The 21,873-nt window shown below is 35.9% G+C and overlaps 5 protein-coding genes across 9 annotated transcripts; 4 read left to right on the plus strand and 1 right to left on the minus strand.

The window, feature by feature from the left end:
• The first annotated feature begins 765 nt into the window (after nucleotides 1–765).
• On the plus strand, nucleotides 766–4,225 carry LOC102624430 (E3 ubiquitin-protein ligase BOI). Of its 3 annotated transcripts, XM_006483830.4 has the most exons (5): nucleotides 766–1,139; nucleotides 1,263–1,318; nucleotides 2,546–2,712; nucleotides 2,933–3,294; nucleotides 3,611–4,225. In XM_006483830.4, the coding sequence occupies exons 3-5, from the start codon at nucleotides 2,607–2,609 to the stop codon at nucleotides 4,145–4,147; spliced, it is 1,005 nt and encodes a 334-aa protein (XP_006483893.1). In that variant the 5' UTR covers nucleotides 766–1,139; nucleotides 1,263–1,318; nucleotides 2,546–2,606; the 3' UTR covers nucleotides 4,148–4,225. The 3 variants fall into 3 exon arrangements, with proteins under 3 accessions (XP_006483893.1, XP_006483894.1, XP_024957055.1); XM_006483831.4 differs by lacking the exon at nucleotides 2,546–2,712; XM_025101287.2 differs by lacking the exons at nucleotides 766–1,139; nucleotides 1,263–1,318 and having other exon boundaries at nucleotides 2,527–2,712.
• A 381-nt stretch (nucleotides 4,226–4,606) lies between these two features.
• On the minus strand, nucleotides 4,607–7,222 carry LOC102623952 (uncharacterized). The gene is made up of 8 exons (XM_006483828.4): nucleotides 6,932–7,222; nucleotides 6,766–6,849; nucleotides 6,588–6,668; nucleotides 6,340–6,479; nucleotides 6,094–6,208; nucleotides 5,924–5,993; nucleotides 5,087–5,149; nucleotides 4,607–4,996 (listed from the first exon to the last, which is right to left on the minus strand). The coding sequence occupies exons 1-8, from the start codon at nucleotides 6,991–6,993 to the stop codon at nucleotides 4,919–4,921; spliced, it is 693 nt and encodes a 230-aa protein (XP_006483891.1). The 5' UTR covers nucleotides 6,994–7,222; the 3' UTR covers nucleotides 4,607–4,918.
• Nucleotides 7,223–7,418: 196 nt separating this feature from the next.
• On the plus strand, nucleotides 7,419–10,784 carry LOC102622476 (uncharacterized). 3 transcript variants are annotated; one of them, XM_006483822.4, is made up of 5 exons: nucleotides 7,420–7,587; nucleotides 8,639–8,986; nucleotides 9,755–9,859; nucleotides 10,179–10,226; nucleotides 10,441–10,784. In XM_006483822.4, exons 2-5 carry the CDS (start codon nucleotides 8,729–8,731, stop codon nucleotides 10,678–10,680), a joined length of 651 nt encoding a protein of 216 aa, XP_006483885.1. In that variant the 5' UTR covers nucleotides 7,420–7,587; nucleotides 8,639–8,728; the 3' UTR covers nucleotides 10,681–10,784. The 3 variants fall into 3 exon arrangements, 2 of the variants coding, with proteins under 2 accessions (XP_006483885.1, XP_006483886.1); XM_006483823.4 differs by having other exon boundaries at nucleotides 7,429–7,587; nucleotides 8,642–8,986; XR_008054275.1 differs by lacking the exons at nucleotides 10,179–10,226; nucleotides 10,441–10,784 and adding an exon at nucleotides 9,102–9,605 and having other exon boundaries at nucleotides 7,419–7,587; nucleotides 9,755–9,844.
• A 154-nt stretch (nucleotides 10,785–10,938) lies between these two features.
• Nucleotides 10,939–13,294, plus strand: LOC112498979 (pentatricopeptide repeat-containing protein At4g33990). The gene has a single exon (XM_025101284.2). It carries the CDS (start codon nucleotides 11,175–11,177, stop codon nucleotides 13,173–13,175), a length of 2,001 nt encoding a protein of 666 aa, XP_024957052.1. The 5' UTR covers nucleotides 10,939–11,174; the 3' UTR covers nucleotides 13,176–13,294.
• Nucleotides 13,295–13,321: 27 nt separating this feature from the next.
• On the plus strand, nucleotides 13,322–17,122 carry LOC102623269 (probable polygalacturonase At1g80170). The gene is made up of 9 exons (XM_025101285.2): nucleotides 13,322–14,102; nucleotides 14,391–14,519; nucleotides 14,676–14,846; nucleotides 14,949–14,969; nucleotides 15,095–15,302; nucleotides 15,565–15,646; nucleotides 15,817–15,925; nucleotides 16,347–16,463; nucleotides 16,555–17,122. The coding sequence occupies exons 1-9, from the start codon at nucleotides 13,863–13,865 to the stop codon at nucleotides 16,840–16,842; spliced, it is 1,365 nt and encodes a 454-aa protein (XP_024957053.1). The 5' UTR covers nucleotides 13,322–13,862; the 3' UTR covers nucleotides 16,843–17,122.
• Nucleotides 17,123–21,873: the final 4,751 nt, after the last annotated feature.

Genomic DNA, 21,873 nt, shown 5'->3' on the forward strand with positions numbered 1-21,873 from the left:
CTCAAAATTGATTGGGTTGATTCGGTTTGATCTTTATATCCTCTCGCTTAATGTTTGTTTGACTTAGTAATTCGGGTTTCACAGATTAAATGCATTAGTATTCTTTTTTTTTTTCGGGGGGCATACATAACCTTTTGGTGGACTTTTTTGACCTGCTTAGTAGGTTAGCGAAACTCATTTTATGGTGTCATTCAAAGTTTATTTGTCCGGTCTAACGGCCCAACATTCCGCTTACTTTAGTGAGCTTAAAAACTAGGAAATTGGGAATGCTTACAAGAGTAAAGCCGGTTGAGACGGCAGACGAGGACTGTTTGTCATTAGAAGAATTTATGCTGAACGGGACTATATATTATGATAAAAGTTTTTTTATTGCTTCACATGATTGTTAATAATTTAGTCTTTTTTTTTTAATTAGGTGATAATTTAGTTTTTTTTTTTTCCAAAAAAAAAAGTTGCTAAAATTTGCCGTTAAATAATAAATAAGACAGGGAAGATAAAGGAGGTAAATTAAGCGTAATAAATTTTCGAGAGTAAAAAACAAAAAGAAAATCGAGAATGTTGGTAACGGATGGTGAAGGAGTGCAGGTTACATGAAACAACAGTTATTTAAGCAGAAATCGAGAAACCAAAACAAAAACCGCTCGTTTTTTCGACTCCAATTGTGGGCTCCACTCCCACACTGTTAAACTTAAACCAGACGTTTTACACGTTACAAAATCCAACCCGCTGCACCGCAAGCAATTTCACTTTCACATTTAACACAATAACACTCACTTGGTGCTGTTCGGTTGTTCTTAAACTGGAATTTATCAACAAACAAATAAATTAATTCATTAATAGATAATACAACCATTAACCAAAAGCAAACAAAAACAAAAAGAAACCACACCAGTTTGCGTAACCCCAACTTAAGTGTCTGTCCGCAGTATCACCACCACCACCGATTCATTCATTCATTTCCTTTCAATAATTTACCCCCGCTCCCACAGCACCTTCTCTCTGTCTCCTCTTTTTTTTTTTTCCCTCTCCTCTCACTCATTTAAAGATTCATTTACGTTACGATTCATCCTCTTCCGCTTCATTTTCGTATGACTTTTAGATCCTAGATGATCGCTTGCTCTTTCTGATTGCATTTTCAGGTGTTTGTTCTCAACCGGGTTTTCTCTTTTGTTTTGTTTGTGGATTTTTGTTCTGTTTAGATTATCAAAAAAGATTTTTTTTTTCTGGGTTTCATCTTGTTTTTGTTTTTGATGATACTGCAGGATCTTGGGCAGTGGTTGTTTTCTTGAAGTGATCAAATAGTCTGCGTCTTGCACAGGTAGAAGGCTGTTCTTTTATGTTCTTATTTGATGCTTGTCTTCATGATGCGGGTTAATCTCTGCTCTTGATCTATTAGCTTTTAGTGATTCTTTTTGCTTTCTACTATCTCGGTTTTTTCTTTATAATTGGTCAAATATGAAATTTTTTTTTTTTTGGATTCTTGATAATCTCTTATCATCTTGATGTGATGACGACCATAATTGTTTGTATAAAAAATTAGAAAAATAAATTCTTGGTTGCAATCCATGTACCCCTGTTCATTTCCCCTGCACCAACATCTTAAGTTGGGTATCTGGGTTTTCAGATGCTTATGTTTCTTAATCTCCAGGTTGAATGTTTCTTTTGATTATAATCACCTTTCTCTTTTCAAGTTTCCAAAACATTTATTATTATTTGTATTTTTTCTGCCTTGCATGGTTTGCATTTACTATTTATACTAAATATCTATCTGTTTGGCAGTCCCGTATGTGGGTTTTAATGATCTAAATAGATTTATGTCACTTTCTCCTTTTGTTTCAGTTTACCTAAATGCTCTAAAAGTTGTAACGTACTGATGATAATTTTTGATGTTCTGCTACCATCTTTGGAGTGGTCTTTAAAGGCCGAAAATTCTTAACTAAATACGGGCTTGTGTGCATTCATGTGCTTCCCAGAATTGATTGATTTATCATGTGATGTTTTGTATGAATATATTGTGAATAACATGGAAGTTAAATTGTGTTTAATTCATTGAGAATCGATGGGAGTTTATGCTGCAATTAGAATGTAGTCCATCCTCATTTTGTTGACACGTGCTAATAACTAAATGCTTTGATTCATAAGCTTATGCCATATTTTGTCGGTTACATCGTGCGCATACTGCAAGAATATTCTAAACTGGTATTCAAATTGCCTGCCCTCACCTTATTATGAATCTTGTATCCTATGTTTTCTGCTTCTGAAATACTGAAACTTATTAATAATCCTTCTAAGATTTTTGTAGAAAGTTGTTTGCGTTTTAATGAGAAGTGAGTTATTGTTTTCCAGTTATATGAACTAAGTTTCCTATGGGAGCAGAGTTCCATAAATATGTGTTTTCATAAACTTCTAATGTCATAGCTAGATGTCTTTCATGTTAACCAAAAAACTAAAACTTGTCATCTTTTACCTTGAATTTCGCTAGCACAGGCATTCCCCAGAAGTTTCCCTGATCCTGCTGTAACTTACACCTTCAATTTTTATGCAGGTGAATATAGCGACTTTTCTATCTGCTGTATATTTAGCGTAATTAGCCCTATCATTGTAAAATGTTGGGAGGCAATAATGGCAATCCTGTTGTTCCGGTTTTCCTGGATGAGAATAGTTTTCAGTATCAGACTAATGCATCAAATCAGCTGCAGTTGTTTGGAAACTGTAAGCCCATTTCTCATTCAATTAACATATTCATTTTTACCATTTGTTTGCTTCATTATTTTCCTTTATATTTTTCTATTGAGTACTTTGCCCCATTCCTTTTCTTCCTTTGAAAGCTGTTTTACTTGCAAAAAGAAAATGAATTGCGAAAATTAAATCTCTCGGAGAGTTGGACGTTTAGTTGTTTTGGACTGATTGTAATGTCCAATCCTTGTTTCAGTACCGGCTGGGTGTAGCATTGATCCTGTCAATTATTTTGGGAATGAGCATATCCATCCTATGCTTCGGCCCAACAAACGTGGCAGGGAAACAGAAGATTTCTCAAGGCAGCAAAAGCTGCAGATCTCTTTGAATTCAAACATCTGTCAAGATGAAGCCGATCGCTCAGCAAGCATTCTGAATCCCAATCCTGTATCTACAGGGTTAAGGCTATCCTATGATGATGATGAACGCAACTCATCTGTAACTTCTGCAAGTGGAAGTATGACTGCAGCACCACCAATCATCTTGTCCCTTGCTGATAATGTTAGGACTGAGCTTGATCGGCAGAAAGAAGAATTTGATCAATATATCAAAGTTCAGGTACCTATGGTCTCTAAGCTTAGCTACAGTTGCTTTTCCAGGACATGCCATTGCTTTACGTCTATATCAAATTTGTTCTCTGTACATTTTTTCTTGGTATGTATCAAATGATCTGATGCTTGATTATGCACCATCTGAAACCTAGGATTCCAGGATTCCTGAGATGACTAGGACTGGTAGAATCTTCTCCATTTCCATACACCATAGGATGTTGAACTCAGTGATCATCTAATTGCATATTTGTTTATTGTAATGACATATTGGTATCGTTAGAGTGTTCAAATTCATCTTCATCTTTATTACTCTTTTTGAACAGGAAGAATACTTGGCAAAGGGGGTTCAGGACATGAAGCAGAGACACATGGCTTCATTCCTTTCAGCTATTGAAAAAGGTCTCGCCAAAAAACTGCAGGAGAAGGACATGGAGATAGAAAACATGAACCGGAAGAACAGGGAACTGATTGAGAGAATAAAGCAAATGGCTGCTGAAGCTCAGAATTGGCACTACAGGGCTAAGTACAATGAGTCTGTTGTTAATTTACTTAAGAGCAACCTGCAGCAGGCAATTTCACAGGGTGCTGACCAAGGGAAGGAAGGATTTGGAGACAGTGAAGTTGACGATGCTGCCTCATACATCAACACTAACAACTATCTGACCGTTCCAAGTGGGCCTGGAAAATCCATCTCCCGGAATCATCAGATGATCTGCAGAGCATGCAAGGCAAAGGAGGCCTCTGTGTTGTTGATGCCCTGTAGGCATCTGTGTTTATGTAAAGATTGTGATGTGTTAGTCGCCGTTTGTCCAGTATGCCAGTTTGTGAAAAATGCTAGTGTCCTGGTGCACCTGTCCTAAACTGTGAAGCAAATTATCCAAAAATGAAAAGTTACCTACGCCCTTCCTGTGTGATAGTTGGGGTTTTCTTTGTTGAAATCTTGAATTTCATGTTCAGTAATCAACCATTGCCAAAAAGATGGAATTGCACAATTTTCTTTGGTGTATGCCATCACACTTTAGCTTTGATTTTGCATATTGTCAGAAGGTAAGATTTTGGGCTTTGCTTAAATGTTTGCTTAGGCACCATTCCGCCCTACTCTTTCCATCTGACGGATATAAGAAGTGCTCATTTTCGTTGTGCAATTTAGTTGCTTTTGTGTGTGTAAACTCACACTCAAGTCTTAACACTTCCTGCAGTGGCGACTAGTTTACTCTATGTCTTGTTAGCCATTAACCAAACCGCCATTCAAATTCAGAAAAACAAGCAAACTTTATATTGATCAAACTTTGTTGATGCATTCAGGGTCCTTTTCCAAATACTAATAAAAGAATAAGATTTATATTGATCAAGGTTACATGCTACACATTGTTGGACATTGTTTCAACAAAGGACAATAAGCATGAAATTTTCACATGGATTCAACACTAAAAAGAAAAAGGAAAAAAAATTAAAAGAATAAAAATCTGTGGTCACCAAAAATTAAGATCTGATGGCCACAGTTTACAGGCGCCAGGCGAAGTGATGTGCCATTGACCAGAAGGAGGAGCAACATAATGATTGTTACAAAAGGTGAAACTGAAAAACCCAATTGGTGCATCCAGCTGAGTTTCTCCATTCCCCAAAATTTATTAGATTCTTCTTCTATTGTCAATTCTTGGTTTCTTTGATGCTGGTCTAGCTTGTAGATGCTCAGTACTAGATTCAATCTAAAAGAAGAAGAGAGAAGATAGAGAATAAATTTTATAGAACAGTAGCTAATTTCTAGGAAGGAAAATGAAGCCACAAAGGCTTATCACCTTATTGAGCTTCTCCCTGACCAATCGAACTGTCTGATTCATTGATTGAGATGCAAAATAATCCTGGGATGGAATTACAGTAGAATACAAAATTGTTAGTCCAGGGCAATCAGCCATCTATCAACTTCCAGTCTTCCACCACTTTGCATGATAAAGTTCAGATATTTAACAAGAACATGTCAAGTAATATTAAAACTATACTGTGCCTAATAAATACCCACAAATGATCCAAGTGACTATGTTTCTATAAGACATGAACATTGAGCAAAACATTTAACTTAAAGGTGAGAAACCCTAAATGGAGGAATAATTTTTTATTGTCTAACAAATGCCTGAAAATATCAATCTAAAATTAGGTGGAATTTAGCAGGGATTAAGCATTAGAGAGTACAATTAACCCGCCCTGATTGAAGATCAGTATGCTGCTTCTCTTATGCTTTCATTGCATAGACATTTCAATTGTAGTTCTTCACAATATTCTTAAGGGAACAATGGTGACTAAGACACAATACTGAGATCCCAAAATAAAAAAAAAATGACATTGCATATAAGGTACTCAAGAATAGCAACCATGCACCTGATGGTGAACTTAACAATTTGACCCAAGTCAACCCACTTAGGTTTAGCAACAGTAAAGTGGAACTGAATTGTGCACTGAATTTTTAAGTTCAGGCTTATGCTGGCAATTACCAAAATCACAACCCCAAGTTCCTAAGTGCGACCATGAGTAATTGCTACGTCAACTTATGAAAGATACAGAAGCTATTGGTTGTATTGCACACTGATTCTGCTTTCAAAAAGGTATGGCAAGGAAAGGAAAAAAGATTAGTAACATGCCTTGTCAGAGGAAACCCTTGTGATGGGAGACTCGTTAACATGAGAAATGCGTTGTGATTCACTGGAGGCCCTACAGAGAGGAAAGACAATCAGATGTACTATCACAACAATAAATTTATATGGCTTTATTAAAATGAAAAAAAATAAAAATAAAAATAAATTTGAACAACCTTTGCCAAGAAGTGATCTGCTCAGATACCAGGTTAGGTTGCAAGGGAGCTGTGACCAATGAAGGTTCGCCTAAATCAACTGAACTATGAATGTTAGGCACTTTTGATCTTCCAGCTGACATAAATAAATTATAAAACGTGAGCTACAAATCAGCACAAGCAATTAATTTTAACACAAATATTCCCATCACATGCCTCACACATAATAGCAAGTAAAAAGAAAAAAGAAAAAAGAAAAGTGCTCACAATTCAATCTGGCTAGAACTTCCTTTCTTCTAGTTTCCAACTTATCTTTGGTATCAGCAAGACTCTCAAACTGAGAAGCATATGAAACCTTCAGTCTATTGCCAAGGAAAACAAACTCGTCCAACTTTCGTTTCGCAAATCTACCCAGTTTCTCAAGGCAAACATGAATATTCAAAATCAGAAACACGGATTAATGAACCTACAACATAAATTATAAAAGATCAGAATCAAATTAATAATAAATTCACCTGGCATTGCTGAACAGGCGAAATTTGATAAAATAAACATCAGTAAATGGATCACAGTCTTCTGCATCCATTGGTTTACACCTAAAATAATAATAATAATTCGTTAACCTAACCTAAAAAGTTGTCGCAATTGTACACAAAAATAAAGAGACAAAAGATAGGTTACAAGCTTACTTACTCTTCGATGTCTCCATAAGTAGCGAACAATTTCAACAAATCATCGCCGCAACCTAAAGACGGAACGTTCCTAACAATCAAGTACCTGAAGTAATAAAAACTAAGAGTGAATTCAAACAAAGAAATCATCGAAACTGATCTTGGTTCTTTGAGAGCAAGATGAAGACCTAGATTCGTCGCAGACGGTGTATACGCGAACTCCAGGGGGCTCGTCTTTGTATCGAGGCATGCTCTGCTTCCAAACCCTAGCAATGAAATGTAGCCGTTGTTCTCCGTTACAAATTATAATAAACCAGTATTCACTGCGGCCAGTAGGAATGCTAACTTGTAAGATTTTGGCGCCTTTTTTTTTTTTTTTCTCCCCCTTTTCACACTGTAAAACTGGTTGCTCAAACCATCACCATGATAGATCACAAACTTTTATTTTTTATCTTTTCACGAAATAGTAATATATATATATATAATTTCTAATTTTAAAGTTAATATCGCGTAAAACAAATGGGGGGTTTGATTAAAAAAACCCAATACATAATTTGGTATTTGACTTTCAGCAAAATTAAAGCACAGCAAATAATTTAATGCCACGTTTCGGAGTCAGCAGAGTACTGGTCAATCAGATAATGAGGAATCTCACCGCTGCCAGATTGGCGGCGGGCGTTATCTAATTGAGAAGCCGAATAAGACAAAACCGTGGTGGTTTTCGTGCTAAATAAATGCGGGAAGGCGTTTCGTTAACGCTTCCTTGTAATATCCAATAAGAGAGACGGAAAGGAAACTTTCCCTCTTGCACTTGCTGCCGCACCATAGCCGGCGGAATTCCCAGGTACTTATCCAATCCAATCCTAATTGCTTTCAATTCCAAGTAAAGACTAAACAATTAAAATAGTCAGAATCTATTTAAAAGATGCAAAATTCTTTCTTTTTCTTTTTCTTTTTGATTTTGATGAAGATTCAGCTTTTTTTTTTCTGCTAAAAGAATCAAACTTATTGAATAACTTGGTTTTATGGTTCATGTAATGATTGATTGAGGAATATTAAAATTGAAACAAATGGAGTTTCTATTTCATGCTTACGTTTTCCTTTAAATTCTTGATGATAGCCTCTGTTTGACTTCTAGATAGAATAAAAGGTGCCCTTAGGAAGGGTAGTGAGGGAGAAAAAAGATCTTTTGACTTCAAAATGTGGTGATTACTGGTGAGGCAGGGAATTTTGCTTCTTCTTCTTCCCTTTTTTTTAAAAGAAAGTAAACCTTTCATTGAATTAGCAAGAGAACAGATACAACACATCAGCTGGAAATTCATCCAACCATACGACAGATTCTATTTTTCTTAAGGCTAGTTCAGCTAAAGAATAGCTATGGTGTTACATAATCTAGTAGTGTGTTGAGCTTTGACCTTTAGAAAAGATTTTTATGGTGTTGCTAATTTGAAGAAGGTACTCTATCTAACTGGGTAAATAATGCCACCATCTCTTTGAGGGATCATTGTCAAATTCACTCCCCTCTGTTTGAATAGAATCTCTGTTAGCTGCTCTTTCTTCCTCTTGCATGTCAATTGTCATGGAATTCTTCCCTTATTATTATTTTTATTTTTTTTTGGTTTTTTTTGTGTGTGTGCGCACGCCTGCACTTGGGGTGAGGGTTTACAGGGTCACTGCATTGTGCAAAAAAAACAAAAAATTTTATGAGACTGTTTCTTTTAATCATCCTTCTAAGCTAGGGACTAGTTTTTAGTTTTGTTCTTTATCTGAGGGTTAGTTCTCAAAGTTTTGTATTCAGCAGTCTTGACAAACTTGTACCTGGAGAATGGCTGCTTCTGTGTGTTGTACAGGAAACATAGTAATAGTTCTTTCTTGCTTTATTTTGTTGTTTTCAGAAGGTTGGGGTTCAGTGCATTGCATAGGGAAGATCTACCAGCAGTGTCACCTTGAAAATTGGGAACTGCATCCTTCTGCAAAGTAAGGAGATGGGATCTGAAGGGCCAAAGGCTGTAACCATACATATAAATGGATTTAAGAAGTTTCAAGGGATTGCTGAAAACCCTACAGAGACTGTAGTTAACAATCTAAAGGCTTATGTTGAAAGAAGAGGGCTGCCAGCTGGTGTTACTTTAGGCAGTTGCACTGTTCTGGAGGCAGCTGGAGATGGTGCACTTCCCACACTTTTGAAGACCTTGGAATCGAGCATATCTCAAACAAATACAAACAATGAACAAGTCATCTGGGTTAGCTTTGTTCTGCAACTTCATTTAGTTTTAAAAATTGCTAATATTTTGGAATTTATATGTAATATAGGAGAGGAAATTCTCACACTTTTTTTTCTTTTGAATGGTTAATTAGTTTACTAAGAGCAGCCATGTTTAGGCCTGTGAATTGGGACACCAACTCTACAACACGGCTGTTGAAGCCTAATTCAAAAGGAAATAAGAATCCATGAGACTTCTCAGGATGCCTCACTATCGCTCAGTTTTGAGGCTGACCAGAAAATTTCGTGCAAATTGAACATAGAAAAGCCCGGCGAACTTTTAAAAATTATATTAGTAGATGCTTTGTGCATAGTCTAAATATAAGGGTAGTCGTATCTCTTAAATTTCTAGTTGTTTTTAGTCAATCATTGCTTCACTTCTTTTTTTTACCCCCTCCTTCTTTGCATTTGCTTTGTTATTACTGCTTGCTCCTTTTCATTCTCTATTTTTCACTATAGTCGACCTTCAACTGTTGCTGTTGTCTGTCTACTTTATGTTTTTGGTATATTGGCTGCTTGTATCCTCTGGGACTTGGCTTTAAAGCATTTCACTCTTATTGGGAGGCGCTGGGCCCCACAGGCTAGCTCCCCAATGTGAGGTGCGCAACAACGTGCTCTAGATCAATTGCATTGAATTCATATATTTAATAAAATTGCCGATCACAAAAATGTCAGTCCACGAATTCACCTTTTCAGTTTTGGATTAAATAGTGTGTCTAAGAAGACTTAAATTTTGTTGCTTTTTCAGATTCATTTGGGGGTAAATAGTGGGTCATCAAAGTTTGCCTTAGAGCGGCAAGCAGTGAATGAAGCCACATTCCTTTGTCCAGACCAACTGGGATGGCAACCTCAGGTAAATTTGCTTTGTCTTCCATCAAAATAGCAATTCTCTTAAACTCTTTTGGCCAAGATCCTTAACCTTTTTTCCTTCCTGGATTACATTGTTTGCAAAGGAGCCATTTCAATTACTCCATTCCCTCTGTGGAAAATGGAGGCTATAACTTATACAGTAGCCTTCTGAATCCAGAATATATGTATGTTTTTATACCTTTCATATATTCCTAATGTGAAGTAAATCCCTTAACATGAAAAAATGTAAAACACTTCTGGAACTTGAATATAAAATTGCCTTTCATAGTTTTTTACACTGAATTTTCTTTTGCTTTTTCCAGCAAATTCCAGTAGTCCTTGAGGATGGAGGAATTTCCCGATCAAGACAGGTAATCTGAGAGCACCCTTCCTCCACTCTCCTCCTCTCCAATTTCCATGTATGAGATTAGGAGTTTTCTTTTTTAATTTTTTTTTTTGGGATTTATAGCATCAATAACCTTATCACTTACCATTAGACATAAGTATGTGACATTTTGAATTCTCTGTTCTTTCTCTGGCAACTCTCCTCGTTTGTTTAACATTTTCATCTTCTGTTTCTTGAAGACATCTCTATCCACTGAAGCAATCCTGAAGTTCTTGAAGAAGAAGGGCTTTGATGTAGTTATATCTGACGATGCAGGCCGTTTCGTTTGCAATTATGTCTATTACCACTCACTTCGGTTTGCAGAGCAGAAGGGTCACAAGTCTCTGTTTGTCCATGTTCCTCTCTTCTCAACAATTGATGAAGACACTCAAATGCAATTCGTAGCCACACTCTTTGAGGCCGTTGCATCAACATGTTGAATAAATGATTATTTGAATTTCCATCTGTTTTCTCTTGTGTTGTTGGTGTGTAATGAAACAACTGTATCAATATGATTATGAAATAATAATTTGCTTTACGTCCATCTGCCTAGGACTGACTTGTTGTTAGAGAGATGAGCACTCGCACAGTAGTTATCTTTGCCACGGGACTAAACGTCTTGTTTATATGGAGATAGTTAAATGGGGGGAGGATGTTGATTGTTTTCAGTTTGTTCATTTATTTTTCATGACCTTGTTCTGTTTTTCGTTTTGTAGAATATTATGAGGTGCTGGTGTGATTTTGTTTGTTTTGGCCGACCAGCTCGGAGTTGCCTTGAAGAAAAAGAATGGAAAAAAAAATAATATATACAGAGTGTACTCTGTAATGAGCTATTTAATAGTGTTAATATGATTATGAGCTGATTTGAAAACATTTTCACAAGCTCCCAAGACGGACATATAGAGTATTCCTTCATTTGTGCTTTAAGAGCTTAATGTTAAGCACTAAATTATTGCCTCGTGTCCGTACCATAACAACCTTGGCACCAACGTGCACGTCAATAGTTCCGCTAAGCTCCTCTCTGCTACTAGATTCATACTGTCAACCCAATCCTCAGCTGAATATATACTCCAGTAACCGTACAATCGATGATTTCGTAAAGTCTGGGCATTTAAACTCTGCTAAAAAACTGTTCGATGAAATGCCAGCTCGTGACGTGGTAACATACAACTTGCTAATATCGGGTTACGGGAAATTCGGACACCCAAAACAGGCTCTTTATCTTTACGATGAAATGGTTTCCCATGGGATCAAAGAAAGTGCGTCGACGTTTTCTTCTGTTTTAAGTGTTTGTAGCAATGCTGGGTTTTATACAGAAGGAATTCAGATTCATTGTAGGGTTCTTTCACTAGGGTTTGGACTGAATTTGTATATAGGAAGCCCACTCGTTGATTTGTATATGCGAATGGGACCCAGTGTTCGAGCTTTGGACTTGTTTGACGAATTGCCTGAGAGAAACTTGGCAACATGGAATTTGATGTTACGAGCGTTTTGCGAACTGAGCCGACCAGATGAAGTGTTGCGAATGTATAATAAAATGAAAGCTGAAGGCGTGGAGCCCAATGGGCTTAGCTTTTGTTATATGGTTCGTGGGTGCAGTATTGGGATGTTACTTGATGAAGGGAAGCAGTTGCATTCTCACGTGATTAAGCTTGGATGGGTGGATGTGAATATATTTGTGGCGAATGCTTTAGTGGATTTTTATTCTGCTTGTGGGAGTTTAATTGATGCGAAGAAATCATTTGATTTCATTCCGGTGGATGATGTTATTTCGTGGAATTCGATTGTTTCAATTTATGCTGATTATGATTTAATATTTGATGCTCTTGAATTGTTTTTTAGGATGCAGCTTTGCAGAAAGAGGCCATCGATACGTTCATTTGTGGAGTTCTTGAATTTTGCTAGTAGGACCGGCAATGTATATTTCGGGAAACAGATTCACGGTTATGTTACAAAACTGGGTTTTGATCATGGGAGTGTCCATGTTCAATCTGCTTTGACTGATATGTATGGGAAGTGCAATGTCATTGAGAGTTCTGTTGCTGTATTTGAGTCTGTTCCTGGGAGATCATTGGAGTGTTGTAACTCACTAATGACATCTTTGTTGCATTCTGGAAACATTGAGGATGCGGTGGAGATGTTTGGTTTCATGGTTGATGAAGGAATTGGACTTGATGAGGTTACCTTGTCCACAACACTGAAAGCATTATCAGTGTCTGCTTCAGCAAATGTAGGTAGTTGCAGACTGCTGCACTGTTGTGCAATAAAGTCAGGTTTTGAATCTAATATTGCTGTGTCATGTTCTTTAATGGATGCATATTCAAGATGTGGTCATATTGAACTCTCTCACCAAGTTTTCAAGAAAATTCCTTCTCCAAATGTTGTCTGTTTCACATCCATTATGAATGGTTATTCTCGAAATGGAATGGGAAGAGAAGCTCTTGATATGCTGGAAGTAATGATCCAGAGGGGTCTGATACCTGATAAAGTGACGTTTCTGTGTGTGCTTGCTGGGTGCAATCACTCGGGAATGGTCAAAGAAGGACAACTGGTATTTAATTCTATGAAATCTGTTTACGGCATTGATGCGGACAGGCAGCATTATTCATGCATGATTGATATGTTAGGCCGTGCCGGTATTCTGGACAAGGCTGAAGAGTTACTGCAACAGACACCAGGAGGGGGTGATTGTATGATGTGGAGCTCATTGCTGCGAAGTTGCAGGGTTCATGGCAATGAAATCATTGGAAGAAGAGTAGCAAATATTTTGATGGAGCTTGAGCCAGTGGATTTTGCAGTTTATTCGCAAGTGTCAAACTTTTACTCTGAAATAGGGGAATTTGAAGTGTCAATGCAAATTAGGGAGACTGCTTTGGCAAGGAAGCTGACAAGGGACATTGGTCATAGTTTAATTGAAGTAAACAGTTGCCACTAGCAATGGATTTTTATTCCGTTTACCTATTCAAGGATATTGACTGCAAATGCTGAAGCCACCTATATGATTTTTCTGCTGGGTCTTTGATAGGCTGACTGGCTGAGCCCCATCTGTGAAGGTTACCAACTCTACAATATACAATTGAGAGATTTCTTTTTCTTTAAGCCTTAGCATTAGCATTCATGGAAAGTGGAAGCAGCTAGTGGGATCTGTTTTTCTTCTGCATCATTTGGTCTAACTAATCCTTTGACCTTTTTATTTTTCTTATTTTTTTCTTATGGAAGTTTAATGCATTGCTAAATAGTTGGACTCGGTATGTGTAAATAACTAATTTATAAAAACACAGATTGTCCAGAAAGATTTTCCTTTGCATACACACTCATTATCCATTTATATGAGGGCTATAGAGAGCACAAGCCAAGACAGAATCCATGAACACATTGACTGGTTAACATTTTGTACACTGGTTTAAGAGTAAAGCAAAGAACTTCAAAAAGAATTTCCCTTGTGCTTCAAGTGTGGGCATGTAGAAAATGTAGCACCTTCATCTACTTTTAAGCCAAGCCATATAGGCCACAAATCCCTTAATTTCCAAAACTAATACGCACTTATAAATTAAAACCCAATCTCTTCACTGGATTTATACAAATCTAACCAATCTTGTGGAACAGCCAGAACAGACAAAATATGGATAAATTCTTGATTATTTCATTCTTCGGTGTGCTGATGGTGGCTCATGCAGTTGCAGGAAAAATGGTACATGACAATATTGCCTTACTTGGGGAGCTTGAAAACCTGGACGTAGAAGAAGAGAATGAGGTGGAACTTTTTGAAGAGCCATCATGGACAAGTGAACGAGGTGGCAAGGTTCTAGTAAATGTGGATAGCTTTGGAGCCGCTGGAGATGGAGTTTCTGATGATACCCAGGTACATTCATGTTATTAAATAATTTTTGTTTTAGGAAAAAAACAGTTGTTTTGAACAATACCAATGACATGATGTAATATATACTAATGTGAACATCAAAGTTTGGTTTATATAAATCATGGTTGTGTCACATAACCAGCAGGTCTCATGATGATTTTAACCGTGACGCTATCAAATTATGACTTTTTTTCTTTTCCTAATTATTTTTCATGATTAGATTTTGGTAATTTGTTTCTTCCTACTTTTCGTAACTTGTTCCTTCTTCTTGTGTTCTGTTGTTATCATCAGGCTTTCCTGAATGCATGGAACACAGCCTGTTCTACTCCAAAATCAGTTTTCTTGGTTCCTGCAGGACGCCATTATTTAGTTAGTGCAACAAGATTCAAGGGGCCATGTGCTGACAAGTTAGTCATTCAGGTAATCTTCAATAGATACCAATATGGAACCATAAACGGCATTTAGATAATTTTAGTAATAGTTTTGTCGCTCTCATGATTTATTCCTCTACAAATATTCACGTTGATAATACTCTATATCATCAATGTCAGAATTACTAATGTTATCACCATTCAGATTGATGGAACAATAGTTGCACCAGCTGAACCTGATAATTGGGATCCGAAGTTGGCACGAATCTGGCTTGATTTTTCTAAGCTGAATGGGGTCCTCTTCCAGGGGTCAGGAGTCATTGATGGCTCCGGCAGTAAATGGTGGGCATCGTCTTGCAAAAAGAACAAGTCAAATGTAATTATTCTAAATTCACATATTTCTTCCATTCCATGTAATTCAATTTGAGAAGTATACTATTGACACGTATCTTTTTTTTCTCTTCTTGCTTGCTTACAGCCTTGCAGAGGAGCACCGACAGTGAGCACCTTCCCTCCCTTAATTATATTAGTCATATCCCAAAAAAAAATTCATAAAATGCATTTTTGGATTAAAACTACCTAATTATTCTCATTATTGAGATTTAAGATAGAGTTTCTTTACAGGCATTAACTATAGATTCAAGCTCGGCTGTAAAGGTCAAAGGCCTTACCATTCAGAACAGCCAACAGATGAATTTTGTCATTTCCAGATCTGAATCTGTGAGAGTATATCAAGTACTAGTCTCAGCTCCAGAAGACAGTCCAAACACAGATGGAATTCACATTACTGAGTCCACCAACGTTGTTCTCCAAGACTGCAAAATTGGAACAGGTTCAAATGCCCCATCCTTTTTATGGATTTCATTATTTTGTTAAACTTATTGCAGTTTCTATAGTTCAAACCAAGAATGGGACGATAAAAGCCAAATGATTGGGAAAATCCAAACAATTGCTGAAGCTGTGCCTACCATGGAAACCTGCATACTTTCTGAGATTTTCTGCATATGAAATGTGCAATGTAGCATGTACATTGATATTGTAGGGCAGCATATTGACAGGTTGTGTTTGATGGTGATTCTGCATTTGGTATTTAGGGGATGATTGCATCTCAATTGTCAATGGTAGCTCTGCTATCAAGATGAAGAGAATATTTTGTGGACCCGGACATGGAATCAGGTATATTTAGTTAATTTTGTACACTATTGTTGATCTTATTCCATATTCCAATCCATAAGAATACACTGTGGAACTTGTAGATTACCCATTTGATTTTGTAAAATATAGAAAAACTGAAACTGATTTTGCCAATATTGCTCTGTTTTCTGATGTGAAATTCTGGTTCTTAGTATTGGAAGCCTCGGAAAGGACAACTCGATAGGCATAGTTGCAAAAGTGGTCTTGGATACAGCATACCTCAGGGAAACTGCTAACGGCCTCAGGATTAAGACTTGGCAGGTAGTACTTCATAACATGAGTAAATCACGTAGATCTGATATGTAACACTGGCAATACCAGTTTAGCTACTTTAGGAGAGACATTAGGAAAAGTCCAAATTGGCTACATTCTGGAAACCTGGAAAGAGACTTTTTCTATTGTATATTTAACTTCAAGTATTCATTAACACTCCAAATTGCTAACAAAGTGTTTGAATGTTTTTTCAAGACTTCGAAACAAATTTTTCTTTGGTGTTAAGAAACAATTTTTGTGCTTCTCCAATTTTCTGCATTGAATGTATTTTCTATACTTTTATGGGTCAGAATTTGATAGATACATAGCGCTTACATGTTGAAACATAGAGTTCGTTCTAAGCTCCAATTAATTTTACTCTTTCTTTTGAAACTGATGGGAACCCTTTCTTTTTCAACCTATGGTCCAGGGAGGTTCTGGTTATGTTCGTGGGGTACGATTTGAAAATGTGAGGATGGAAGATGTTTCAAACCCCATTATCATTGACCAGTTCTACTGTGACTCCCCAAAAACCTGTCAGAATCAGGTACATTATCCGGTTCCCTTTCTATAATTGAAACATGGAGTCTCAATTCTGTAAAGATTGTAAACGATTAATCCTCTCTTGTATTTGCTAGACATCAGCTGTTAAAATAAGCCAGATCATGTACCGGAACATTAGTGGGACTACAAAGAGCTCAAAAGCAATGAAATTTGCCTGCAGTGACACCGTCCCCTGTAGTGACATAGTCTTGAGCAATGTCAACTTAGAGAAGAAAGATGGTACGGTAGAGACCTACTGCAACTCTGCTCAAGGCATCGGGTACGGCATTGTGCATCCTTCAGCAGACTGCTTAACCTCCAACGATAAAGATGCTAAGCTCGCAGAACCAACAAGAAATGAAATTGTTCACACTGAGCTGTGACTTGCCAACTATAGGCCCTTAAATAATTACGTCATAGTATATTGATCGGGTATGTAACTGGACCGTAGAGCATACTAGTATAGGTTTCTTGGTGGAGGACTGAGGTGACCAAGTTAAATTTTTTATGGGATATTGAGGATGTTTTATATGTTATCCATCGAATATATATAATTATATACACACACACACAGAGAATGGAAAGCCTTGTATGTTTGTTGCAGTACAATTGACATTGAAGAGCAAAATTGAATAAAACCAATTCATAGTACTTCCCAAATAGTATCTCTTGGTTATATCAAGCGTTTAAAGCTTGGAATGAGATTGAATCGGATCGACTGTTTTGTTTTTGTTTTTTTTTTTCTAAAGGAGTTGGACTACTGGAACCCTCTGAAGTCCTAATCGAATCTCTTTAGAGGCTTGCAGATCGAAATCGGGCCAGGCAGCCTGTGCTTAGATTTTCTGGAAAAGCCCACTGAGTTGTAAAAACATAATTGTTTGTGTGTCCAGCCCAGTGAAGTCCCTTGAGAACTCAATTACAAGATGCGTTTTTTTAATATAATTATTACACTCACGTCACGTCAAGATTGAAATTAAAAAAAAAAAAAACTAATAATGAGATGAAACAATACATACATGCGAGACAATGCGGGTGACGGGAACGATTAGAGATTCAAATCGAAATGCTGACAATACTTCGTACCCATAATGTGATTGGTTAAATTAGGCTTATACCTAAAAGATTGTTACCCAAGGAAAAACTAATAATAATAATAAAAGGGGTTGCTTCGAAGAACGAATGACTTATTTGTAAAGTTTCTCGGCCCGTTTTAAAGTGACAAGTGCACAATACATGTTACATTAAACGACATTGTGTTGTCCAACGTACACACATTAACATATGTATAATACAATACAGCATTGATTTCATTACACGTATGCTTGAAGAAATATAAAAGAAATGTGAAAGTGGTTTTTAATTTATGTTGTCACTACTCAATTCGTTTTCAGATTGCAACACAACCCCCATTGTTTAATACGTAATATAATAGATACGCACCAGTTGGTATGTTAATTCAATCATGGATGACAATTTGATTTTAAAAATTTTGACAATGCCATGCTAATTTCTTTATCAATTATTTGATGGGGAGACGCCACCTCATCATCTTTATTTTTTAGTGGGAGTGAAATTGAAGGATTAAGGGTGTGTTTGTGATTGAGGTTGTTTAAGTTACAACACTAAAGTGTTTGGTAAACACTAACTGTTATACCTTATAAATTATATTGATATGATTTTTTGGTTGTATAATGAAAAATCTATTATATTTTTAATAATTTTGTCAAAATTATTATTTAAAATTTATATTTACTACATATTATTAACTTTTATTTGATAGTTACAGTTTTTTTTTCCACAACAGTTGTAACTTAAAAGTTACAACACCTTAATCTCAAAACGGAGCTTAAGATTTAAGAGAGACAGACAATTGCAAATTCCAAGAGCCCAGCTAGAATCTAAGTTCGTTATATTCATTATCATTTCATTGTTTTTTTTAACATGATTTTCTCTAGTTAATTAGCAGGAGAAGAAAATATATGCATTTCACACTGTTTCATTTTAATTTCTACTATCTAATAAATGAATGGTTAAAAACTCTTTGATTAGTGAATAAGGTCAGTTAAGATACTGATAACTAAGAGCATCATAAAATATTAATCTCTTAGTTCAACACTATAAAATATTTAATACGTTTATCTCTATTCAAACAGACTAAGTTTACTAAAGAAATGAGATTAAATTCTCATTTATAAAACAGTAGAGCCTAATTCTCAATATTTGAGATAATAAGAATCAAATTATCTATGGGATCAAACCCTTAGGGTCTAGTGGGTGCTTTTTGTCCACTGATTTAACCCAAAAAAGAAAAAAAGTATGTGACCAGAAGGCTATATATGTCCTCTCCTTAGGCCATCTTTCTTTGAAGTTACCCTCCTAAATTTGAATCAGTGAACTTTATAGAATCAAGCAACAAGTTTTATTATCATCATCCTGTTCTCCATATGTTAAATAAAATAAACAAATCTAGCTGGTGGGTGGAATTAAAGCTTGTCAAGAATATTAATAACGTGCCGGGAATTTCACGGCGAGTACTTGATGGCCAATGGTGTAAATGAAAAGACGACCATTTAGTGGAAATAATGCAACTTTACACCAAGCATTTTCGTGATGGCATTGTACGAAATATTTGTACAAGCAGAGAACATTCCAAATTGCCAAATCAAATTACAGGTTGGTGAAGATCAATAATTACTATTGTCTCAATCTACCTGTCAGGAAAATCGTACGATCAAATATGAAATGTCTTCATTTAAAAAACTATGTGCTGGCTGGCCTGTTTTAAAGGTGATTGGTGGGAAAATGATTATGTAACAGCAGCTGGTCTTAATTACTTGCGTTGTAGGCCAAGTTATATTAGAGGAAAGGGTTCCAAAAAAAATTATGTACGAATGAGATGTTGCATTTTTGTCCCCAGAAAATAAAATAATGATAAGCAAATCTTTAGGGGCTCGAAATGATCCGTGACATTGCTTTGGATGCATGGTGGCCGGCTCTTTTTTAGGCCATGAATCAAGGGTCTTGTAAATTGTAATACAAACAAAAAGCTGGCGTCAAAAGCACTTTTGAGTTTTGTCCTTCTAAATTTAAGAATCGAGAATCGAGAGAGAGAGAGAGAGATCAAAGCAGAAGCAGAAGCAGAAGCACAATATTAATGGCTGACAAGAAAACTCAGTGATTCACATGCACGACAAGAAGGAATTCACAAACCAGAACATCAGCAGAAAGAACAATAAGAAGAGCTTATGAACAATAAGAAGAGCTTATGAACAATAAGAACAGTTGAAAATTTTATTAATTAAATTCTTGTAGCTCCAATTCAAGTTATAGAATGAATCGTGAAAAATCCCCCCGGCCCCTCTTTTTTTTTTGGCCATTTTAACTTTTCTTCTTCTTCTTCAATTAGAGGCTGAAGCATGATCTAAGAAAAGTGATTGCAAATTGAAGAATCGGATGTAAATTTGCACTTTTACACTGAAATGAAAAGTTGATTTTCTTTCTTTTGCAAAATATTGTTAAGAAGTTGTTTTAGAATATTTTTAGCATCATCAATTAGTAAAAAATACACAATAATTCCCGATTGCTGATTATATAATAATATTTTAAAGTATTATCTAAAACTCGACAAGATTTGCCAATTTGGGTTTAAAGGACATAAAAAGTACTCAAACGTGTGCCTTGTCTAATTAATTTAGAAGCACTAATGTTGATTTCATGTGTATGATTAATCATTTAATAAATTTATTGTTGAACTTAATTTATTCTCTAAAATCTGAATATGTTGGGTGTTAGCAGCCAGAAGAACAACTAAGCACAACCGCAAATTAAGTTGGAATCGAAGTAAAATAATCACTTCATTCTTTTATTTCTTTTCTCCGTTAAAAATTAGCTTTAATTAACTGACATAATTAATCCAATTGTAAAATATAATGAGATCATGAATGATGTAATGCTTTCGCTGCTTGATTGAACAGTCAATCTATATACAGCGAAAGATTTGATTTAATCGCAAGGTAATGATGAGGAAATGAAGACAACGAATATGACAAAAATCCAACCGATATCATAGTTTAACATTAATTAATTCTTTAAGAGGAAATCACATTAAATTTGATCGTCTTGCATGTAGTTATAATAATCAAATGAGTGCATAAAGTTTGTGGGAAACTTCTCTATTTAGAACTTGTACATGAAACCCTAAAAAGAATGAAATAATTCCCACTTTATCAATTTGACGCGGGCTGTTGAAGCTGCACATGTTGATAAGTTAAAAGAAAACATGAATGTTGATGCCTTGGTTGGTGGCAGAAAAATGAATCACAAAAGTGAATAATAATAATAATAATAAGTCAATAATAATGGAGCAGAGAGAGAGAGAGAGAGAGAAAGAGAGACAGAAGAGAAGAAATTAATAAGAAGTTAAGAACCCCAACCCTAATGGAGTTCACGAGAAGATTCGAAGTTCACGAGCTTCACAAAAAGACGGCTTCGAAGGTCCTACTACTACTCCCCCAACTTCACCTAATCTATATAAAGTCCATATCATGCACATAATTAATATATATGTATGCTTGTCTCACCAAAGACTGCAATTACAATTAACAAATTATTTAACTGTGCCTAATTAAATTATTACTGGGACTTTAAATTTAACAAATAAATGTTTGTGATTCATAAGTCGATTAATTCAATTATATAACGACTTTATGTGAGATGTGTGGCCTTTTATGTCGTCAGTTTTGTACATATTTTTCTTACTGAAATATTAAAGCATGCAAATCAGTTGGGACTTTAGTTGAGACTCAACGATTGAGATTTCTAATATTATTGGTTATATTTTCGTGTGGGATTCGGAAATATCATAAATTTGGCAAGGCAAGCACTGCAGCCTAGCACATGAATGAGAAGGGGATGTGTCATGGCGAATTCTAGAGGGAAAGTGACTAGAGCAAGAGGTCAAAGACTGCAAGATAAACTTTGCTGGCTCATGAAAGTGAGTTATAGTTCCTGAACCAACACTATCTTGTTGTTTCTGTAAATTTTATTTTGGGACATATATATGAAGAACCACCATTTACCACATACTTAAAATATTAAATGTTAATGCAACGTCTCCTGTGATATGAAAAATATTTTATATTTGTTGCAAATAGTTACTGAGCTAATAATATAAGCTTGAGGCCATTAATTCTTAACTCTTATGTTAGTTGTCACTTGGGTATAAGTTGTATATGAGCGTTTATGTGGTATATATCCGAACCAGATTAACTTATGCATGGGTGAATCCACACTACCTTATCATCTGACAATATGATTAGTTACAAAACTTGATTTATACATGATGAGGAGACTTGAGGCAATCATGAACTTTTGAGTATGAGCTAGATGTGTGGGCTGCTACATTTATTTTGGTA

The sequence above is a fragment of the Citrus sinensis genome, chromosome 4, assembly GCF_022201045.2.
Source record: "Citrus sinensis cultivar Valencia sweet orange chromosome 4, DVS_A1.0, whole genome shotgun sequence".
NCBI lineage: Eukaryota > Viridiplantae > Streptophyta > Magnoliopsida > Sapindales > Rutaceae > Citrus > Citrus sinensis.